Consider the following 22,770-nt stretch of genomic DNA (forward strand, 5'->3'; position numbering starts at 1 on the left):
AATCAGGGTGATTTTTGCAGGTCAGCTGGATTTTGGGATGACCTGTAAGGGGCAGCAGTGTGGCCTCACTGTTCCAGACGATGAAAACTCACACGAGGCCATGCAGTATGATCATTAATTTTCTACTTCTGCAACACAGCAATCAAGCACGTGCTGTCCATGGCCATGTGCCCACACACACACAAGCAGAGAGGCCCAGCCCACCTGGCCAGCAGGCACAGCTGTAGCCCTTGATTCCCTCCAGGCACGTGGCACTGTTGTGGCAGGGGTCAGAGGCACACTCCAGGATGTCCAGCTCGCAGTGGGTCCCCTCAAAGCCGGTGTCACTGCAGTCACAATGGTAGCTGTGGGCACCAAACAGAGCAAGGCATCAGCTCAGCCCTGGACAGCAAAGCCCCGGGTGAGGAATGGGCAACAGAGCTCAGCTGTCAATGCTCACACCACTTGTGTTCACACCTTACCCGTGGAAAGGTAAATTTAGACACACAGGTGTGTTCTCAGCAGTTGCCTGTGCTGTTCATGCTCTGCAAACCACTTCTCTATGTTTGTTCCTCCCTTCTTTTAAGCACCCCTGGAGTTCTGCTGCTGGGAGGGGGCTTCTCCCTTATTGTCACAAATCATTGTTACTGCCACTCAATGTACAAAACACTAAATCCAATTCCCCCCACAGCTTTCTACTCTGATTTTCACAGGCTGCACTGAGTAGACCTTTAGATCAGTCCTGGTGTCTAATTGCCCCCCACCACTGGTTTCTCACCTGTTAATGAGGTCGTGACATGTCCCATTGCCCTGGCATGGCTGGCTCTCACATTCATTGATGTCCACCTCACACTGGGTTCCTTGGTAACCTGGTGCACAGGTGCAGGTGTAGAACCCAACATGATCATTGCACAGGGCCCCATTCTGGCAAGGGTCTGAAGCACATTCATCTATTTCAGTATCACAGTTCACACCTTTGTTAAAAAACAGAAAAATATCTGTGTTATGAATCCACAGAAGTGCATATGTGCTGCCTGGAATTGTGAGATGAAATCACAAGAGTTATCTTGTTTTGTCATCAGTTATCAACCCCAGCTGGCTACCAGAGTGATCTCTACCTGCTTCTCTGAAAATAAATTCCATTGATTTCAATTGTTTGTAACTTGCTTTGTGATACCCAGGAAAAAAGCACAAAGGAGTGCAAAACACAGGCTACAGGGATACCTGATGTTAGGAAGTGATTTTATTGGGAAATGTAATTAAAAATACAATGTTAGCTCCACTACTGGTCTCAGCAAGTAACACCTGTTTGGTACAAAGTCCCAACCTCCTTGACAGAACAAGACCTCATGAAAGATTTCTATGCAATTATCTTATCTATATTCCATCTCTTTGAGCTGCCTGTGGCCTGGCATCACCTCCAAACCTTACTTATTACAGTGCCACCTATCAATCCATCTAATCTGCCCTCCTTGGCAAAGGCTCCCCACAGAGTGGGCATGGCCATCCTAATCCTGGCGGAATGTGGGCCCCCTAATCTGGTTCAAACCCCTCAATACCCACACAAAACTTTCTTCACCCAAATTCCAGCTGCAAGCAGCAGGAAACAACCTTGCCTTGCTGGCCAATGGTGTTCAAACCTCTGGATGAAGAATTAAATCCCAAGGCTAAGCCTCATGATTGACATCAGAATAACTTGAAGCACAACAAACTCCTCCAGCTGCCTGGGTCACTTTATTGCTCCTTTGGCAAGGAATCCCACAATCCTGAATTGAGGATTCAGCATAAAGATAAAAAAAGAAACTGATTTGCAAAGACAGAATTATGCTTGATACTCAAAATCACCAGTAACCTTAGGGCCCACATAAAAAAAATCTGTCTTGTTTCTCCTTCATCTCTCTTCATTTTTTATCAGAGAGTGAGTCAGCATCAGGGACTACATTCCTAATGTTGTAACTTCTCCTCATTCCACTGGTAATCAGCAGCATTCCTTCACAGCAACTCAACTCCTTAAACACTTCGGTCTGTGAACAGGAGGAAGGCTGAGAAAGTTCATGTGCGAGGTGGTACCAGGCAGACACGGACACATTCCACCCCATTCCACTCCGATAAGCAGGGCTGGGGGAAGGAGAGCCCCCACTGCCTCCTCACAGATAACCCACAGGTGTGGATTCCTCTCTGAGTCACCATTAGCACAGATGCACAAAAGAGAAATGCTTAAATCATATGCCAAATAAACATTCACCAGCCATGAAAGAATTGGAAGTCTCCAGCTAAAAGACATTTTTTTCCAAAAGACAAGTACTTCCCTTGAAAAAATCCTGCTGGACAGAACAAAGACATACAGGCCAGGTCAGCAGAGCTAAGCTATTCCTGGAAACACTAAGTGTCCATTTCCTGATGATAAATATCTTTTTATGTTATCTCCCTTAATTTTATGCTGAGAACTAATCACAGCTACCCTGTGCCTATACCTGTGTCCAGCCTCACTCTTGGATCCCTGTCTCTCAACACCTACACCACACATGGAATTCAAGGCCTCTAGCGCTGCCTGGAAGCTGCTGCCAGCAGCCCTACAGCATTACTCACAGCCATCCCCCGACGCTGCGGGAGTGCAGAGCCGCAGGAGGCAGTGAGGCAGCCCCTCAGCCCCGGAGCCCCGCGGAGGCAGGGCGGGCCGGCCGTACCTGCATAGCCGGGCGCGCACTGGCACTCGTAGTGGTCCATGTGGTTGAGGCAGGTGCCGTGGTTGCGGCAGGGCCGGGACGCGCACTCGTCGATGTCGATCTCGCAGTTGGAGCCCTGGAAGCCGGGCACACAGAAGCAGCTGTACTCGCCCGCGCTGTCCCTGCAGATGGCCCCGTTCCGGCACGGCCCCGACGCGCACTCGTCGATGTCGTCCCCGCACGTGGCCCCGCTGAAGCCGGGCCGGCAGAGGCAGCGGTAGCCGCCCGCAGCCGCCACACACGTGCCGTTGTTCAGGCAGGGGTGGCTGGAGCACACGGAGCTTTCTGCCGGGCAGCCTTCTCCACCGGGGCCCGGCTGGCATCTACAGGTGTATCCACTTGGGCTATCCACACATTCCAGTCGAGGGTCTGTGCAAGGGCTGCTCTCGCACTCGTCAGCGCTGCCGCAGTCGGCACCTGCAGAGCCAGGTGTGCACACACACCCATATTCCAGGAGTCCTGGAGTCCGGGTGCAGGTCATGTGGGCAGGACAGCCATGTTCAATGCAAGCATCATAGAGGAGTTCACAATTTATGCCCATGTAGGCTACAGGCTCCACAGGGCAGGTGCACTGGTAACCCACTTCCAAATCCTTACAGCTCCCCCCATTCTCACATGGGGATGAGGAACAGCCACTGTCATTTTCAGAGTATGAAGTTCCTGATGAGGAAAGAGACTTTTTGTTAGTCAGCATTTGTAGCTCTAAAGAAAAAAGTTCTGCCAATCCCCACATACAGCTCGGAGACTGCCCACCTAAATTCCACACAACAAAGGGCTGCGCTAGCCAGGAGATGAGGATGATACTGGAGAATCAAACATTTACTATAAAGAAGACAACAGCCCTTCATTTGGTGGCAATCAAAAATCTCTTGCCAATTTGGGTAACCAGCTACCTGATTTTTTAGGAGACGCTCACAAACCAACTATTTTACTTGTGCTTATTCATCCATGAGTCACTTTGAGAGCAGTGACACATATCACCTTAAATCCATTCACAAGATTAACTTAGTGTAAAATTCCATGACCCCTTTCACTGGCAGGGCACAGCATTTGTGCCTGGAAATCCAGAGAGGCAGGATGAGTTCAGGTATTGGCTGCAGCTCTGTATGTTCCAGCTGCTCCTTCCGGGGATACAATTTTTTCTCAGCTAACCCAGAAGTGATTTGAAGATGCTCCCATAAATAAGGCAAGGCAAACTCCAAATGGGCACATTTCACAGAGTGTCTGATTACATCAGGCAGCTCAGGTTGATAACAACTGACCCTCACCCTCTCCTCATGTTAGACATGTAAATTTACACAGCAGGACAATTTTAGCAAGGAAGAGCAGAGACTGCTGAGATCACCGTGCTGATGGCATTTTGGATCAGTACCTGCTGAGCCAAAACACCAGTCTAACAACCAGATAACCAGGACTATGTTGAGACGAGATTCCCCTAAATCTGAGAGCATTAGGATGTGATCAGTTAATTCACGCTGAGCCACAATGCCTTGCTGTCCCCTCAAAGGCAGCGTTTAAAAGGCTCTTGCCCCATTAAGCAACTCCATCATCCGGAAATGTGATGGGACGTGCCCACTGAACTGCAAATTTAGTTCATATAAATGAGATTAAGTAGGATACACGATATTAAAAAAAAAGCGTTCAACAAAAATATTTTAAATGGAGCAGAATGGAACAATAGAAGGAATCCTCATTTCTTTTCCAAAAGAAATTTTAAATTTACTTTGTAAAACAAGGGGCAGATTGGCCAAAGGGTAGGACAGCCCAGGGGACAGGAGATAACAGCCTTTATGTTAGAATTAGGATATATGTCCTGGATTCAATGCCACAATTAAGCACTTTCCAAAAGACATAAACCAACAAAAAATTAAATAAAGGGACAAAGGCAGTGGAAACAGAGAACTTTGACTTCTACAAAGGCAATAGTCATTAGCACCTCATCCCACTGTGGCCTTTTCTGATCAGAGCTTTTCATTCTGCTCAATTCCAAGATAAATAAGAGAGAAGCTGTGTGGTAGAGATAGCCCAGCCTGATTCCTGTGTAAGTGTAATGAAACATCCAGACTTGGAAGTAACTCTGCGAACAACTATATAGCAGATGTTTGGAAAATGTCTATGAAAAATGGTCTCAAAGCACAGATAAAGCTTATGAAGGAGCAAATGCTCCTGAGAAATTGCTACTGGTGAGACAATCCAGACTTCCCTGGTGTTGGAAGTCAAGCCATCACTCCAAACCCTTGGGCAAGCAGCTCTTCACCCTTTTTGCTGCCCTCTCTATGTAGCCGTGGCCCAGGTAGTGACAGGCCTCAGTCTCTGTAAACCCCACAAAGCTGCAGGTGGAGAGAGGGCAGGATCCCAAATCCCTGCAGCTCCCCTGCTCCAAGAGGAATGTTGCTTTACCCTGCCATGCTCCATGCTAAGGACTGGCCAGGATCACACACCTCAGCACTGCTCCCCAGCTGACCTCCACATCCTCTCACTGGTGCCAGCACTATCCTGGCCCAGTTTTGGGCACGTTTGCCTTGCTCTGGTGCACCTTATCCACCCCCGGTAGTTAATCTGTGTCAGTGGTGCTCTATCAACTCTGCCCCATCAGCTCCTCAGTCTCTTTGTACCTGAAGGTGGAGGCACCGACTTCAGGGCCTGAAAGGGATTTATAGGAGAGTTTGGTTTACAAAAGCCTGCCCCTGCCCTGACCTCCCCCGAATTCCTCCCACCAAAGACTGTAGTGTTTCTAAGTCTTCTTTTAAGGGGCAGTGCTGCTGGGGGAGGGAGGGTGCTCAGGGATTTAGGCAGCCCTTTCTCTTCCCAGCATCATCTCCATGGCCCACCCCTCCCTTCCCCTCTCATGTGATGCTGGGGAGAGCTGCTGAGCCCTGCACTGTCCAGCAATCCCATTATTCTGCCATCAACCCTTTTATTCTCAGATTCCCAGTCAGGCAGAAAACAAGGATGACGGAATCTGCCTGGAATCTCTGTGGCAATTAGAAACTATTCGCAAAAGAGCTTTACTAGGCAGGAGATATGAGCCTTTGTAGGCTTAATGAGTAACCGGCCCCTGCCTGCACTTTCCAGAGGCCAGGAGCACACTTTGGGACAAAAAAGGAGTCTGGTGCATGTTGGGAAGGAGCTGCAGCACACTCCATCAGCAAAGAAATTCCCATTTCCACAGAATCCCCAGGCACTGCTGGCATAGCCAGGCTGAGTCACTGCCAAGGCTCATGTGTGGCTTTCTGCTTCCATGAGAAGAACACAGGCAAAATGTTTTTTTTGCAAATAAAGCTAAACATCAAAGCCCTTTGCTATTTCCTGCCTTTCCCAAAGTTCTTTCACAACAGACACACCTTTTTGTACCTTTTCTGGTTTGTTCCATCATATAGCTCAACCACAGACAACACAAAGCTTCCCAAATAAGTTCAAAGGCCTTCCTGGCTACCAAAGACAGCAGTGAAGGAACAGGGAGAACTCTGGTCTGCTCAAAACTCACTGTGACCATGAACAATAGCACTGCTATAATAGTACTGCTACATGTACTTCAGCAGGACAGCATTTTGGAGGAAAATGTTCCTTTTCTGGAACAGATACCCTGAAGTAACACAGTGATGCTCACAGGGCATGCATGGAGCAGGCTGAGGACAATGCAGTGTAAATCACAAGAAATACAACTTATCTAAATAACTGCAAATTATTCTGTGAACTGCAGCTGGCAGAAAATCCCCCACGTGTTTGACCGACTCAGTGGAGGCTTCAGGCACACTAACAGCACAAACCCCACAGTGTATCACACAGTCCCCTGTACCCAGCACACCTGTACTAATATGGAATATTTCCCAAGGACAAAACATGGCCCTGTGTCAATGTATTCTAATACCCTAATACCCTAATACTCCTTCCATGGCAGTGCTGAACGTCTGGCTTGACAAAGAGCACATCTGATGATTTTATTCTTTTCAGCCATCAGTCCTAGGGCATACACTTACTTACTCAGTTTTGGAATAGATTAATATATGAATGTGAATAGCACATGAATATGCACCAAATGCTAATAAGAAAAATGAATAAATTAGCTTTTCCTGCTGCACAATATAACAACCATGAAAACACGTAGTTCAGACAATGCTGTTTCATGAATACTGTGAAAATCAGGTCAAGGAAATCACTGAATGACAAGAGTTTCTAGTTTTTCACCAAAGTAGTTGTTGCTGGATTAACAACGACATTCAGAAGTTTTCCTTTATGTTTCACAAGAAAAATACAAATTAGTGATATTTGTAAGGGAAAAAAAATTAGAAGTGTATTATAATCATACCACCCTGCAAGCCTATGCTGAATTGAAACTGAAGGAGACCACAGCTCCTTTGAAGAACAGTTCCAGACATTTAGGGGTGGATTAGGAGGAACTTCAAAGGCTACCAGAGTCCCATATAAAGCATTCATTGAGCTCTGGCAGGACAGGGCTGGTTTTACACTTTAAAGGTAGCTGACAAAGATTTTCCCCAAACGATGAGGTTTGTGACCTTTTGTAACACTTTAAGGCAAACAAGCTGTATTACCAGGCTCTGTTTTAATAATTGACTTTAATAATCTTATACTTTTACCTGAACTATGTGATCTTGTCGAAGTTGCAACAGAGAGTTTTTTGACCACAAAAACTCAGAAATTAATGAGAAGTTAGGCAATTATTTATGTGATTGGAGATGCTGCTTTAGCATTACTCACTGGCTTCTATTTTGGGGGTTTGCTTTTCACAAGTTTGTTTTCTCAAAGTCTTGGGTAACTGATAGAGGATGGATGTAGTCAATCTGCAGACACTCCTGACCTTGTGGAAGCTGCTCAATGCTGCACTGATAACTACCTTAAAGGTGTCTTACTGATCACTTAAAATTCCAACAGGGAAGAGGCAGCATTGGGGTTGTCAGCTCACAGTTTCCTTTTGTACTGAGGACAGAAAAAAAATCTGAGCCGAGGCAGCGGTACCTACGGGAAATCCCCACCCCTGAATACCTGTCCATGCCCATGGACATGGGGAAGTGTGAAAATGTACCATCACCTGTGCACAACTTGTGCAAAATGGTCACAACCACAGACACAGCTCCCAGAAAAGTCAGGCTGCCAGAATGTTATTTCCTGGCCTAGCAAAAACTGAATATGAGCTTGGACAAGCCAGATCCACCTCAAGTGGAAAGGAGCTTCCCTCAGAAGTTTTTCACCTGCCCTACTCACTATAACAACTGAAAAAACCCAATTTACAACCAAGAGGTGAGAACAGCAGGAATCCCAGAGCACCACAGGTCCCAGCTGCACCAGGACAATGACGGAGTTTGAGGGATATCCAATTTCCAAAACCATGACTGGTCAAACCCCAGCCTGGGGCAATTCTCACCAGTCAGGCTGTGCTCCTGCTGCTCATCCCAGCACACCTCTCACTGGAGAATGATCCTGGGGCCAAGGGTAGAAAGGGAACCCTTCCACCAGAAGGAATTCAGAGCAACACAACTACTAAATAAACTCTGAATAAAGGAATGGAGAGTTAGGTCTCCATGACAACAGGAAGGCATGTGCTTATATTAGTAAATCCCTGCTGACCTCTGCTGATCTTTCCCTATCCTGGTCAGTGTAAAGGATTAGTGAAAGGGGACACACTTTGGCCTGTTCCCAGGATCCACACAACCAGAAAGGGAAATGGACAGGCTTGAAAAGGGGCTTTCATATTCACCCTCCTCTTCCCCACCCCTGCTCACTTTGGAAGGACAGCTATGGAAGAGAATGGCAGGATAAAGCCAAATACTTCTTCAGGAAGCACCTTCCATGTATCTGCTCAGGGTACAAGGCCTCTTCAGGTGGCTTCACACATCCCTAGGGCTTTACAAGCCCCATTTCTTTCTTGACACACAGAGATTAAAACCTTTCTATCCAGACCTGAGCTAAGCATCTCCTCTGAGTAATACCAGCACCAGCAAACAAGGCTGGGACTCTCTGAGACTGCTGACGAGCTCATGACGTGCTAATTGGCAGTGATATTTCACCTAACCAAAAATATTCCATAATCTGTATTCCCTGTCCTGTTTAACACAGTAGTGGCACTTGTGACAGCTGCTTTAACAGCAGGCTTTTCTATTTAGCCTCAGAAAAGGGGATGTGGGAATGGGAAACCCTCCAAAATACCAATGTTTGATCACAATTGCTAAGCCCCTGGGCTGCAGCAGCTTCCCATCACCCAGCTCTGCTGGAGTAACTTGGTGACTCTGGGGCCCAGGGTCAAGATCTTCCTCCTCATTTTTTAAATGGCAGAAAGGATTCTGAGATATATCTGCTGGTTGAAATGAAACATTATTGTTACTGTCTCAGGTTATCAACTTATCAGATCTGATAATTTATGTGAAGTAGGACATGGCACTATGACCAAAAAACCACAAACCCTGAAAATAAAGATTGGCTAATCCAAAAGTAGCATTGGCAATCAGCAGACAGGACTTCTAAGACAATACTGAATAAATGGCCTGACAAAATGCCAGGGATCCCAGCAATGCCAAGAGTGCCTTTTGGAAAAGTCAGTTTTAAAAAGAGCCTCACTATTCATGACTTTGATGTCTCTTGGAGAGTTTTGGTGGGTTAAACACGCAAGCCCAGTGCCTCAGCCAAATACCAACTTCAAGGCATCTCCTCACATCCCTCACACAGGCCAGATTACAGTTTTACCCAGATATGGTGTGTCCATCACTTCTCAGACTGCTTCTGACATTGTTTCTCTTTGTTACTTGAGACCAACAAATTCCACATCACATTTGTACACGAGGTTTTTGTTGTGACAGAGTTTTTCATGACGGATATATGTACACAGTCTACTGGTGTAAAATATTTATTTAGAATTTACGAAGGCTTAGACCTAGACTTTCATTCATTCAGGCACGAGAAGTGTGGCTCAGGTTGTTCTTGTGAAATATGCAGAATATTTACCCCCTCAAAGAAGGAGGATGGTGATTCTTGGCTCTCTGCCCCCCAGCTTGCCCAGTGAATTGCTAAAAGGTGCCAAACAGTGGGCATCAATCCACGGGGCCCAGCAGTGCCAACATCATGGCCCAAGGCATTAACAGCACTAGTCAGAAATACCACTTCAGGGAACTGAACTCATTCTTACCACAGAACAAGAAGCCAGCTAGCTTGTGCTCATTATCTGCTCACAGTATTACTGCAGATTTGAAGGTGTAACTCCTATTGTCATGCTTCTAGAACTGGGGAGAAGACAGGAGCTATGAATCCCTGGTTTATGACAGCGTTGAATATATTGCCACCGTAACTCTTTGATCTTCTGTGCTCAGGACACCCCAGTATTCTCCCTTAATGAACACTCCTCCAAGCTGACCTTCATGTTTCACATATTCTCTGATCTTTCAGCCATTTCCACAGATCAAACACTGGGACAGGGACTTTCCTGTGTATTCAGTTCACCAGAGTGAGTCACAGGCTTTAATTTCCAATTCTTATTTAAATATACTGACAATGAACAAAACAGCTGGAAAGATTGGTTTTGTTTGTTCCCCGGTTTTGAAGTAAGCCTTAAACTGTCCCTGTGTCCGAGCTAATCTCAAGAGCTGGCATTAGAGCTGATAACAGAAAAGGTTTGTCTTGCACATGCTCTCCCTCAGCAGGCGTCCAAAGCATCTTCCAGGCAAAAGGTATGTGAATTCCTGTGCCTGCTGACGGCTGGAGCTGTGGGAACAGAAGTGAGAAGACACTCCTTCTGCCCTCCAGAATCTCTTTTAAACACAAGGAATTAGCTGGGAGCTATTCTATTGTGTTCCCATTACACAGGCAGCAGCAGTAAAAGGGGAGGTGCAGGCTCTGCCCCTCCGGGGTTTCTTTTAAACAACTGGAGATTGTGAGGATCTGCCTGCAGGATGCTCTGATGGGTACAGATTGCACCAGGTCAACTGCATTCTCAGGATTTCCACAAACATTTTGGATAACTAGCTTAGGCACTCTCTGCTTCAATGACATTTAGACTCAGTCAATTGGAAATAAAAGTAGTGATATGGTTTATAAGGGCAAGAAAAGACATTTCTTTATGGCCTTAAAAACCTGCAAGTGCAACCTAAATAGCACCATTCACTCCAGTTAAAATCTGTCAAGATTCCCCTTGCAAAATAGGAGTAGGTGAAAAGACTACGAAAATCAGCACTTCCCTGGAGCTCTGCTGGCTCCAGCAAGAGTCATCCACCTGCACTCAAAAGAGCACCAAGTTCTCACTAAATCAGTGCTCCAGAGAAGAGCTTTCTCCAGGAGTGAAAAGCCACAAGTGCAGCGGGCAAAGAGCACCAACCCTCCGAGGCACGGCCTGGCAGCACATGCGGGAGATCCCTCCATGCACCCGGCCTTGCCTCTGCCCAGCACAAAGCCACCGTAATTGCTTCACACTCCAAACCAGTAGCTATGGTTACTAGATACAAAGACAGTCCTGCCGCTTCCCTGTGGCCAGAGGAATTCCAGGCACTTGGAGCAAACACACCAGACAAAGAAACTGGTATAAGGAAGAGAAAGGGAAAAAAAAAAAAAATCACAACATATTTTGACTTTCACATTCGTGGTCTGAGGTGGTCAGAGTAACAGAAACTTGGGAGGCTTCAGAAGGAAAAAAAAGAGACTGTTGGGGAATCAGATGAAAAGCTGAAAACTTTATCCAAATCTCAAAAATTACATAAACATCACCTATTAATGCAAGAAAATGCCAAGTGCCACGTTCAGCAGACACAAGCAGAGAAAGGCTCTGACTGTATTTTCTCATATTTTACATCTGTTTCTTCGTGTTGTGGATCATACCTGTACTTGCTCAGTGGAAACCAAACCTGACTTGCACCTACAGGTAACTGGCCTGGCAGTGCCGAGGGCAGGATAAGGAGACCAGTTCAATCCCAATCATACTTTCCAGTAAAAGGCTGGACGTGTTCCTGACATAACCTTATAATCCCTAGATGACTAAAACAGATGTCTAGGCCCAGCAGATCTCTAGGCACCTACTCCAGAAGAAACAGAGATACCTACTTTTCAGGGAACATAAGATATTTTAAACAAGGGTGTCAATGACAAAGACAGGGTCTTGGGAATTTGGAAAATCTCAGCGTACTCAAGCAGATTCTTTGGCTATAAAATAAGTTTTCAGTGTGGAAAAAAACACAAAACAAAACAACTCCCCACAGACTCATTTGTTACCTTATTGCTTCTTGCACTTTGAGGATGGATCTGCTTTTTTCAAATTCTAAGTGGAGACACCCCTGTCCTGTGATGTCCCTCCACATTTTGTACCAGATGTATCTGGCACTACACTCCCCTGGGTACCATCCTCTTGTGCTCAGATGTATTTCTTGAGCATATAGGATGGAAATAAAGGTCTGTGTTTCTTCTGTGTGGGCACAACCAAAATATTCAGACCTTTCCAATGGAGAAAATGGTTACTACAATAAGTGAATATTTAATTACATGAATACTTGATTACTTTTAGTTTTTGTTAATAAATGCAAACATACATGTGCACATGGAGAGAGATGAAAAGAGACAAGAAATAAATAGAAGGAACAACACGTCTAAAATGAAATGCCTATTTATCTTCCTGACAAAAGTTTTCAGGCTACAAATCTAACTGTAAGATGCCAATTTGTTCAATATAAGGGCAGGTCACAGATTTGATCCAAAGTTACTGCATAGTAGCTGGGTAAGAATCAGGCACAGAAGACAAAAACTTACCCCAAAACAAGAGGAAAAGTGGCAGCAGGAGAGCAGCATTGTACGGCCTGGAGGTAGTTTTCTTTAATTCCATGACAAGTATAAGAGTGGCCGTTCTAAAGCCCTCCGGGGAGAGACAGGAGCTGGAGGCCAGCAAGCCCCTCCTGTGGCCACATCACGGTGCGGGGCGGGCTCTCCCCAGGCCGGGCGCTCGCCCCGCGCTCCCCGGGCCGCAGCAGCACTGAGCCCGCGGACAGAGCCCGCGGACAGAGCCCGCGGACAGAGCCGGGAGCGCCGGCAAAGCCTGCCTGGATCGCGCGGAGCGGACTGCGCCCGCCGCCCGCGCTCGGGCTGCCGGGGAACGGCAGCGGGCAGCGGGGGCCTCTCTGCCCCCGTAACGCCGAGAACACACCTGGGCTGTCCCCCACAGCCGCGACAGGGCTCACCACTGGCTCGGGACCGAGGCTCTTTGGAGGATGCCGAGTTCTGTATCGGCTCACATTGACAAACTCCACTGTGGGATCGAACAGAGTTTTCTGAGAGAAGCTGCTTTGTTCAAAGAGAAATAAGACAAAAGCACTCTGTTAACCCCAAAAAGCAGAGTTAGTCCACATTAATCTTTACCACTGTCTCATCAAGGTGGGTGATACCACCGGTCAGGTGAACTCACAAAATGTACAGGAACCCTCTTCCCAATTGAGGAACAGTTACAGAGATCAACAGAGGTGCAAAACACAGGCACCAAATCACACCACCTTTAGATACATGGGTTCAGTTTTAGAAGTGGAAAAAGTTATCAGTGTGCATTGTTTAATGACAGTAACTGGAAAAAGACAGCCCATACTCAGCTGAGACCTACTAAGTCTCTCTAAATCCACATTACAATTGGATTAAACCAACTGTAATGAGAATTAAGTACATTGCCTCACCCTTCACTAGCAGCTAAAAATAGAACACAGGTAAGATTCCAGACAAATTCCTAGTTTAAACAAGAAATATGCAAGATAGCAATGAATTGGTGCAAACACACCTAGGCTGCACATGAAGAAAACAAGAACAAAATTACAGCGAGTAATCTGCATTATCCCTTGCAGGGCAGCAGAGGCTGCTGGGATTTGTGCATGGAAATGGGATAGTTACTGCAGGGGTTTTACCTTCAGTGCAGAAGCAGAACAGCCACAGCAAGAGCCTTTCCACCACCCAGACTCTGCAGCCAGGAACAAATGGTTCATCTCACTGTCCTGCCTTGGAATGCTCCAAAGATGATATATCATCTGTTATCAACCTTATCTGGACCACCCTGCCCCCTCTTTCATCTCTGGTGTCCTCAGTCTGTTTTCTCAAGATCAGCCTCAGTATTAGTTTCTTGCCAGTTACTACAACCATCTGGAACTCATTTCTGTCTCCTTAGACTCTGGTTTTGCTGTCAGGGGATGTAACCAAACACTAACGTGTGCAGAATCTTTCTGCTCAGAATATTTTTGCCTCACCTGTGTGAATTATGCTCTCAACGATCCACCTTTTCCAAATCCCAGCAAATACATATGAGTCATTGCACAATTAACATGGCAACAAAGCACCATTCTTAGCCAGGCACTGCTGTAAGTCGAGTAGTGCAACGCCTCACAACACCTGGAAAACACACCTCATTTTGGTCATTTATGGCTTCTAGGACTACCTGAAGGACCTGCTCAGCTTTCATGAAACAGAATGAGTATGACAAACCCCCACACACAGAAAGTGGAGGTTGTCCCACAGAGGCTGAGGTCTGTGCAGCCCTGCTGATCCTGCTGTGCTGTGTGGTCTGTCACACCCCAAGCCCTGGACAGAGCCATGACAGAGTCTGTCACACTAGGCAGACTGAGGGAAGAGGAAAACAGTTACATCCAACTTCCTCATAATAATCAAAATACCTTAATCCATTGTCTACCTGTGAGGACATTAGAATTTAATTTTATCAATGTTCATGGTTGCAATTTTATGAGATTTTGCCAGCCTAAACAGCAAACCATTCCTGTGCTGGACCCCTGGGCATACGAAAGCCAATGTGGGTATTAACCAGCTTAGTCCAATTAAAGGACCCTAATGCAACTCTGTTAAGGCCCTGATTTGTTAGGCTTGACTACATTTGCAAAAGAGCAGAATTGGGTGGATTTGTTATCTAAAGCATAAGCTCCAAGTCCTTAGTCATCCTTGCTAAAGCCTTCCCCAAACTGGTCATGGTTTGTGCTACCTCCGCATCGCTGCCATCCAACGTCACCATAATCTGCTCTTTAACATAGCATTAAAACTAGAGCCAAAGGACACAGCTGCTTTCCTTGGTGTAACACTCATTATGAGAGATTTAAGGACAGCATAACAGCAAGGCTTCTATTCTCAGCCTGAAGCAGGAACCTTCGCAAGCCGGAAATGCATGCCATAGAAATGGGGCAGCAGTGGGCAAGCTGGATTAGAGGAAAAAGGAGAAAGTAGGTTGGGGTACTCAGCAGAACCTTCCTGTCCACTTATTCTATACCTTTCTGTACACTTGTAATAAAACAATCTTCTACATCTTTCTACAAAAGTTCAGAGAGAATCATATACCAAAGTACCTCAGAAAAAGTCTGCTTTTCACTCAAAGAACAATGTACACTCGCATGAGTTTCACAATCTTTCCTCACACAGGGCTTAAAATAATCCTAATACTGCAGATTGGATACTGGAGACGTGTGACAGGCCAGCAAATATCAGAGTACAAATAAAGCCATTCCTCTCTCCTGTCACGTGCACACTGTAACTGCCACAGAGGACAGAGCCTCACCTTCCCTCCTCACTGTCCTGGAACCACTGGGCACAAATCTATTTTACTGAATTGAACAGTGGAAGCCGACAGCATCAGTCATGATTTTTTCCCCAACTTTGTCCTCTAAGGGGTCATTAGGCACAACATTACACAAAGCAGTCCATACTAACAGTGGCTGCAGGCTTTGGAAGTTGAGTCAGTAAAGAAAAAACCTTTCAGTTCCACCCAAACACTGTGCCAGACTTGACTGCTTCCACACACTCTCCTGTTTTCTGACAGTGCTGAAAAGTGCCAGGAATATTTTTAAAAACTCCGTAAGTTTTGGAATTTCAAGCCTTCAGACTCACAGGCCAGTTCCATACACTGAAATGTTTACATACAATTTGGTGCTGTAAGGCTCAAGGGCTCCCCAGAGTCCAATCTCTAACTGGAAATTGGCTCTCTCCTGCTGCCCTGAACAGGCACTGTCCCCACTCTCCCATCAGCCCACTAGATGTCCCTTCTGCACTGCCAAAGTTGCCAAAGGCCCCCGAGGGAAAACAGGAGAGCTGGAAAGAAATGAACGTTCCAGCAGCACTGAGGAACCAGAGCAGCTGGACACATCCCAGACTGCTGCAGAACTGTGCCAGCAGCACCCTGGACACTGCAAGACCTATTGCAACATCCCCACAGCGGAGCAGCCAAGGCAGAGTTTGGGCTGTGAGCCAAAACTTTAAAGTTGCTATTAAAATCTGGCAAAATCACACAAAATGTCCAGTCTTGAGACATCCTAATTGCATTTTTTAGACACAGTAAATTTAGTTTCCTATCACTGCTAATCAGAACTGCTGGCAAGCAAATCATGCTGCCTGGTAAACGCCAGAGTCCTGAGTCTGTGACATTGGTCAGTCCTGAGAAATGGCAGTGGAAAAAGTGGGCTCACAAGGCAGAGCAAGAGGGTCATTGTCTGGGCACTGGCATGGGTGTGCAGAGCTCTGGCACAGCCTCACTTTCCTGGAGCGTGATCAGATAAAATTGCAGTGCTGAGGAAGAGGAGGGGGGCAGTCCAGAGGACAAGGGCAGAATAAACATGTTTGCCTGAGGTCTGAAATCACCTCCTCTGCCTGGCAGCACTGGCTGCTTGTTCAGAGACCTTCACGACATGCTTCATTCCAAAAAAGAGCTAATTGTAAGGACCATAACAAAGATATCCAGCATGTGCCTTCCTCTCCAACAGATAAACCATTCAAACACACACAGACGAGGCTGTGGTTAAGACAGGGCCACACTCCTGCCAAGCTATCTCTCGAGGAAGTCACAGAAGTCAGGCTCTGACCATGGATGTATCCTTTGATCTACGTGAGACCCCACTGGACTGCTGCAGGTCAACTTCATGCCCTTTGATCCTCTTCCCTGCTTACAGCTGCCCGGTGGAGGTGAATCCCTTCCAAAGGGCCTCTCTGGCAGAGGGGAAGATGAGAATGTTGATCACCTAACAGGAGGCAGCCAAAACAGTGTAAAAAGGGTCTTAGGCAAGATGTTCTGCAGTAAAATGTTATAGCAGGAAGGATGTGCCCAGTACATTGCCAGGATCTGAGGGTGTTTTGAAGGCGAGATGACTATTGAGAGGCCGTTTTGCTGCTGTTTTTGTCACAAACGATCCAACGCGCTTGTAAATAGCCGCTTCCCAGCGGGGCTCAGGGAGGCTCTGGCGCCGCTGGAGGGCAGGTCTGTGCTCCCAGCCCCAAAGCAGCCTGCAGAGGTTGGATTAGCCGTGTTTGCTGCAGAGCTCCGCATTGCCAGGGCCCTGGAGCCAGGCTGGGCTTCAGGGGAAAACCAAAGGGACCGGTGCTCTGAGCCAGAGGGAGGGAGGCTGCCCGGCAGCACAGCCCGGCTGAAGGAACCTCCTCCTGCTGAAGTTTGTATTCCAGGAAGGCCAAACAGGGGAGTGGGAGAACAGAGAATTTTGGACCTGAAAAACAAACACATCCAGCTGCACCGTGTGAGCTCTGAAGATGAGTGTAGCCTCAAAATCCTGTCTGACATCTATCTCTGCCATGGAAATTTGGAACCTTTGGATTCTGCATAAAATCAGCAAGCTCTGCCTCATTTTCCTTCCAGCTGCAATCTCTGCTTTTCCTCCACAGACTTCACACACAGTCTGCTCAGTAATAAAGCCTCTGGGAAAACTGGACCTTGTCACCACGTAGGTGGCAGGAACTAAAATGGATGCAGATCACGAATGTGCCAGATGTTGAGGAATGAGTAATGTTCTCCAAGATGCCAAAGATGCGGAGCTCACTTTTGTGTATTTGCACCTCAATGAACACTAAACACCTCTGTTATCTCCAAATCTAATCCAGTCAACTAAACACAGATTTGTCAATATGAAGTCAAGGAACAACTATAAAGAAACAGTCCCACATTCAGTTTCCTGACTCAAAGGTGGGGATATTGTCCAGTACTTCCAGTATTCTGGGCTGGCACACTCCTGCCTTTCTAGGAAATACTAGAAATATTAGAAAAATACTGAAAGTACTGTTTCACACCAGTATTAGCATAATTACTTCACAGACTGGATCTCCCATGTGAGTCAATTGTTTCTAGTTCACAAATGCCCCAGAACAATGGCCCTACCTAAAGTGGGTGAGCACGAGTTGCTGGATCTGCTCTAGCTTGGCTGAGAGGCTCTGGCAGCACACACTGCCATTTTGCTGGGATGCTAAACCCTGGTGTTTCCATCACTAGCCATTAGTCAGACTGCTTAACAAACCTCTAAGAATGACCAATACAGATCTTCACATAAGTGTCAACAGCATCCAAGCTTGCTCTCATGGTCTCCAAATGAGTATTTTTGTTTGCTTCTACTTGCAGAACTGGACCAGAGACAAAGGCTTCAGCACTCCCTCTGCCCTGAGGGAAGCTCTGTGCCACTCCTCTTAGCCAGCATGGTTTATGCACATTTTCTACTTCATGTCTCACAACAGCAGGCAAACCTTGCTCCTGCTGGGCTTCTGTCAGAGGAGATATTGATCTGCAGCACAAATGCTTGAAACTCTTGCTCTGCTAACTGGTGTGCTGAATGTGCACAGGAGCTCATCAATATGTCTGAAACAAAATCTGCTCAATGGCTTTTGGGAATAAAAAAGAAAAACTGAGGTTTCTGATGAGGTTGTATACAAATATTCAAGTGGATGGATCTAGAAACTTCCCAAGAACTGGTAAAAGCACCATGAAGCACCACTTCATCTGGTTTACAACCATTTCAGTACAAGCAAGAATAAGCACCTAAGCATCTCTCTGATGAGGCACACAGAAGGTTTCCTATGAGGCTGTATACAAAATATTGAAGTGGATGGATCTAGAATCCTCCCAAGAACTACGGGGAAAAACATAAAAATAATTATAATACTTAAAATCAACTATTTGATGTCACTCTGGCCTTGCAATTTACCAATTATATGTATAATTTCTGGAAAGAAACATAATTGACAGCGTATTGGAACACTATCCATTTTATCCCCAAGAAACTTCACTGCATCTAAGCCAGCTTTATATATACCCCAGTAAGAAGCAGCATCTTGTATATTTAAAGAAGTTTTCCATGCCAAGGCCAGTGTGTCAGCACCATTTGTTATGCTTGAATGCTTTATGAGACAGAAGTCACAAACCTGACAATTTAACTCTCATTAGCTTTGGGAGTGACTCCATATGCCAGCCCAGCTACACTCTCTGGGCAAATTATGAACGTTTTTGCTTCCAGTTCAGCTTTAGGTCCCCATCTATTACAGGACTTTAGTAAAATTTCCTCTGCTGTCTCTAGGAGCAGAAGGGAAGCCAAATACAGATGGCTGAGCTTCCCAAAATCACAGAGAGCAGCAGAAGCTCAGCTTTGCTCTGTGGTGTCCGAAGTGATCTGTGGCTCCTTGGCTCTGCTAACCCACACCTTCAGTGAGTCACTGGAAGGTCATGAGGGCCCATCAGTGATTTTCAAAGAAAACCTTGGCTGAAGGTTTAAACTCCATTTGATCCAAACCCTTTTTTAGTGCATGATTCTGAACTTTGCATATTTCTGCCAGTCTCCCTTCGCAGGAGGTCACTATGGCAAGCATGCTGGAAAAAATAGAATCCAAGAAGAAAGAAAATCTATTTGGGGTATGTGTGTGTGTCTGTGTGTGTTCTGAGAAAATGACAAACCACTGCCACTTGTAATACATGAGACTAAGTGAAGATTTCTTCAATTCCATTTCTGCCTCCTGTAAAGCTTGTTAAAAACATAGGTTCACTTGGCTTTTGCATTTCCTTTGATTCAGGCCAATGGAGATTAATCAGTAGCCAGTATTTCTGAGATTTTACAGCTTTCTTTCACTTAGGAAGGTAAAAAGTCAACTTGTATGGGCTGTTATAACACTTCCTCTTTTAACCTGAGGAATCATACAGGCATTTCCCTGAAATCTTGGATGAGCAAATGATTACCTTTAATTTTATTTTGGCTGTCAGAGTTAACCCTAAGTAATCTTAAGCACATTACAATCTGAACTAACCTCTTACTATAGCAACCAACTTTTGGGAGAACAGCAATGAGAAAACCAAAGCAACCAAAATGCAGGGGGGGAAGCCAGCAATGTCAACACATTGTGTTTCCCCTTGAAACAGTTTCTTTCCATTCATAAGAGGTTACATCCTTCAGACAGGATTTTAAAACAGTGAATCCCATTCGTGGCTATTAACTTCCACACTGATATACACTTAGCTCCAATTTCCTTGTTTCTTTCCCCTCCTAACTTAACCCTATTGCCACAATCTGGTACAATCAGAAAGCTGACATTGCATTCCCACCACTCAATATCCACAGAGTTATCACTGAAGTCAAAGCCACAGTTCATCCTCTTTCTATGACTTTAAAGCTCATAATCCTCTGTTACATCAGCCACAAGACATTGATTTGTTGAATCTGCCCAGCAGACTCTTGTCTTTTTCTATTGCTTTGCAGAGGTGGTGCTTCCATTACAGGCACATCCTCGAGGGCTGCTGGAATCTCACTGCTAGGTCAGAACTGGCCTCTACAATGTAGGAACTAAAAAACTTATTTGGGCAGTAACACAGAGGAATTGCCACAGCAGCAGTGGACACAACGCTTCCCAGTTCATTCATCCATCTCCAGCTGAATCGGAGCTTCCGGGGTGAAATGAGGTCAAAACAAAGTAAAGGGGGAAGTGGAATCTGCCCAACAATAAACCAGGTGTCAACATCTGTTGCACAGAGCCTGACCAAGGACAACACGGTCATTCTCTGTTAGCTGTGCTGGGATGTTGGGAATTTTGAGCAGATGTTAATAGGATGAATACATAGCAGTCGTACCGTCTCAGAATAATAATGCCTGTGAATGCCAACAGCATATTGATCTCCTGAAGTGCATGGTCAGAGCATCTAATGGCTCTAGAGAGAGCAGGGCAACACTCAGAAGGGGAAAAGAAATTTAAAAAAAAAAAAGAGAAGATGCTTCAGATTGGAGAATTCTGTCAGCTTAAACTGCTGCTGCACAGACACATTCTGAGGGACCCAAGAACACACAAATTTTGCACAGGAATGAAATAATGAATTTACAGAACTTGTATGATTATAACAGGTCCAAACCACTTCTTTTAGAATATTAGAACCAGGAAGAACCTTAAGAGGAAAATAAATCCTTACTGCACTGTCCTGAGGGACCAGAACTGTGGGAAAAGAAAAGCTAACACCAGTGACACAGAGAATGCAGATACTGTTAAAAAGAAATTAAAAGGGAAATTCTTTCAACTTTAATACCTCAGCTGTTATTAGTGATGCAGATCAGGGCTTTGTTCTAAAAGGAAATCTCGTAGCTAACCTGTGCTGTCTTTTTCAAGTGGGAGACATTGAAAGCTCCTTTTTACACCAGGGCTATGTAACTGGGAAATTCAATTCATTCTCTTTGCTTTGATATGTGTTTAGTTCAACACTACACACACTGTGAGAAGCAAAATGTTATCCTTCACTGCACCTGAGGGCCAAGTGGTCCAGTGTCATATGCTCCATGGAACTGATCTAGTGTTTTCACCCTCTCACAAAGACATGCAGCTCTTTGAGGAAGGACAAGACTCCAGGACAACAGGACTGCAAATTACCAGCTTAGTCAGAGGGGATTTTCATTTTTATGAGCTACAAACCAGACCAAAATACACTAACAGAGATATCCTTGTAAAGTTCACTCCCAGCAGTGCCACCATAGGAGCATATTGGAATTCTAGCAGCTCTGGTCAATAGTATTATATATCCCATGAACCACTGAGGACATTAAGCAAACACATTGAAGAGATAAGAAAAGATTCCAGTTATCCTGAGCTTCCCACTCTCTGACCACAAAACCGCACTCTCACATCAAATGGGGAATGCAACTCAAGGGACATTTTAATCCTACACCCCTATTCTAATTAATAATCCTACTTTATCAATATTTGATGGAGCTGTTATTATGTCTGCTCTGGCCACTTCACTTTTCAGAGAATGCTCTGAATGACACTGCTCGATAGCAATGCAAGAGCAATGTGCTCCTTTCAGGGTAGTACAGATTGGAACCACGGCACGTCCTTTCCTAAGGCAGTGCCTCTGCAGAAGGTCCTGCTTCAGGAGCAGCCTAGGGGATGGACTGGCAGCTGCAGCATCTGCAACTGAGCATCAGCTGATGCACAAAGATCTATTGACTCAGCCTTAATGACCCCTCCCCACTGTGGCCCACTAGGCCACCATCCTATGGGAAAGAAAATAAATGCGTATCCTGAAAACCAAGCCACAACAGAGACCATGGTGAGCACAACAGAGCCCAGTCATTATGTATGTTGGCACAGAGACTAACAGTTAATAAGGCACAAAACCAATTACAACAAGAAAAGCTCACATTTTTTTGCAGACAAAGTGTTGAAAAGAAGGAAGCAGACTACACTGTGCTAACCATGACAAACATGCCTGGCCCTCACCACAAACCTTTACTCATGGCACACAGCCTCACTCACATGAGTATCTGACCAGGGCTGCTGTTGGGATTGCATTTCCACAGGGTCAGGAGGTTATTGCTGCTCCCCAACTCCTCAGCAGCACCATCCATATGACAGTGTTCCCCCTGTGCTCTGCCACTGCAAACACAGGAACTGCCCCAACAGCTGCCTTGACATGAGCAGCAACATGAACTCAGCAATTGCAAGTGCTTCAACTAAAGTCAATTGCTTACAGAAAGGCACTCAAAAACAATTACATGCTGCTACAGGAAAAGTAAAACATTCCACAGTCCACATCACATCTCTTTAAGGATCCTCTTTGGGAAACAGAATACTCAAAATTCTCCATCAGTGCAGAACCATTAAGATCAGACCTTGCTGCGGAAGAACTGAGACCCAGGGAAAGGCAGTACCAACCCCAGGATGCAGAAAGGGCTTTTTCTGTACGTTCCTCAGACTCACAGTTTCTGCATCCTGTACCTTCCACCTGCAAGTGCGTTTTCTAAGTGCTACCCAGCTTGTTTCTCTACAGCACAAGTGTTCCCAAAGCAGAGGTAGGGACTGAACTATGGAA

General features: G+C 45.7%; 1 protein-coding gene across 10 annotated transcripts in view; it reads right to left on the reverse strand.

Annotated features, from left to right (window-relative positions):
• CRB2 (crumbs cell polarity complex component 2) overlaps window positions 1-22,770 on the reverse strand; it is a 112,304-nt gene that overhangs the window by 21,342 nt on the left and 68,192 nt on the right. For all 10 annotated transcript variants that reach the window (XR_008440227.1, XR_008440226.1, XM_053996065.1 and 7 more), the window contains 3 exons: window positions 2,667-3,365; window positions 758-953; window positions 205-344 (listed from right to left, as the gene is read on the reverse strand). Coding sequence is in view for 8 of the 10 variants with exons in the window: in XM_053996065.1 (XP_053852040.1) it covers window positions 205-344; window positions 758-953; window positions 2,667-3,246 (916 nt within the window). In the remaining 2 variants the exon portion in view is untranslated. The remainder of the gene's footprint in view (window positions 1-204; window positions 345-757; window positions 954-2,666; window positions 3,366-22,770) is intronic.

The sequence above is a fragment of the Vidua macroura genome, chromosome 21 (genome assembly GCF_024509145.1).
Source record: "Vidua macroura isolate BioBank_ID:100142 chromosome 21, ASM2450914v1, whole genome shotgun sequence".
NCBI lineage: Eukaryota > Metazoa > Chordata > Aves > Passeriformes > Viduidae > Vidua > Vidua macroura.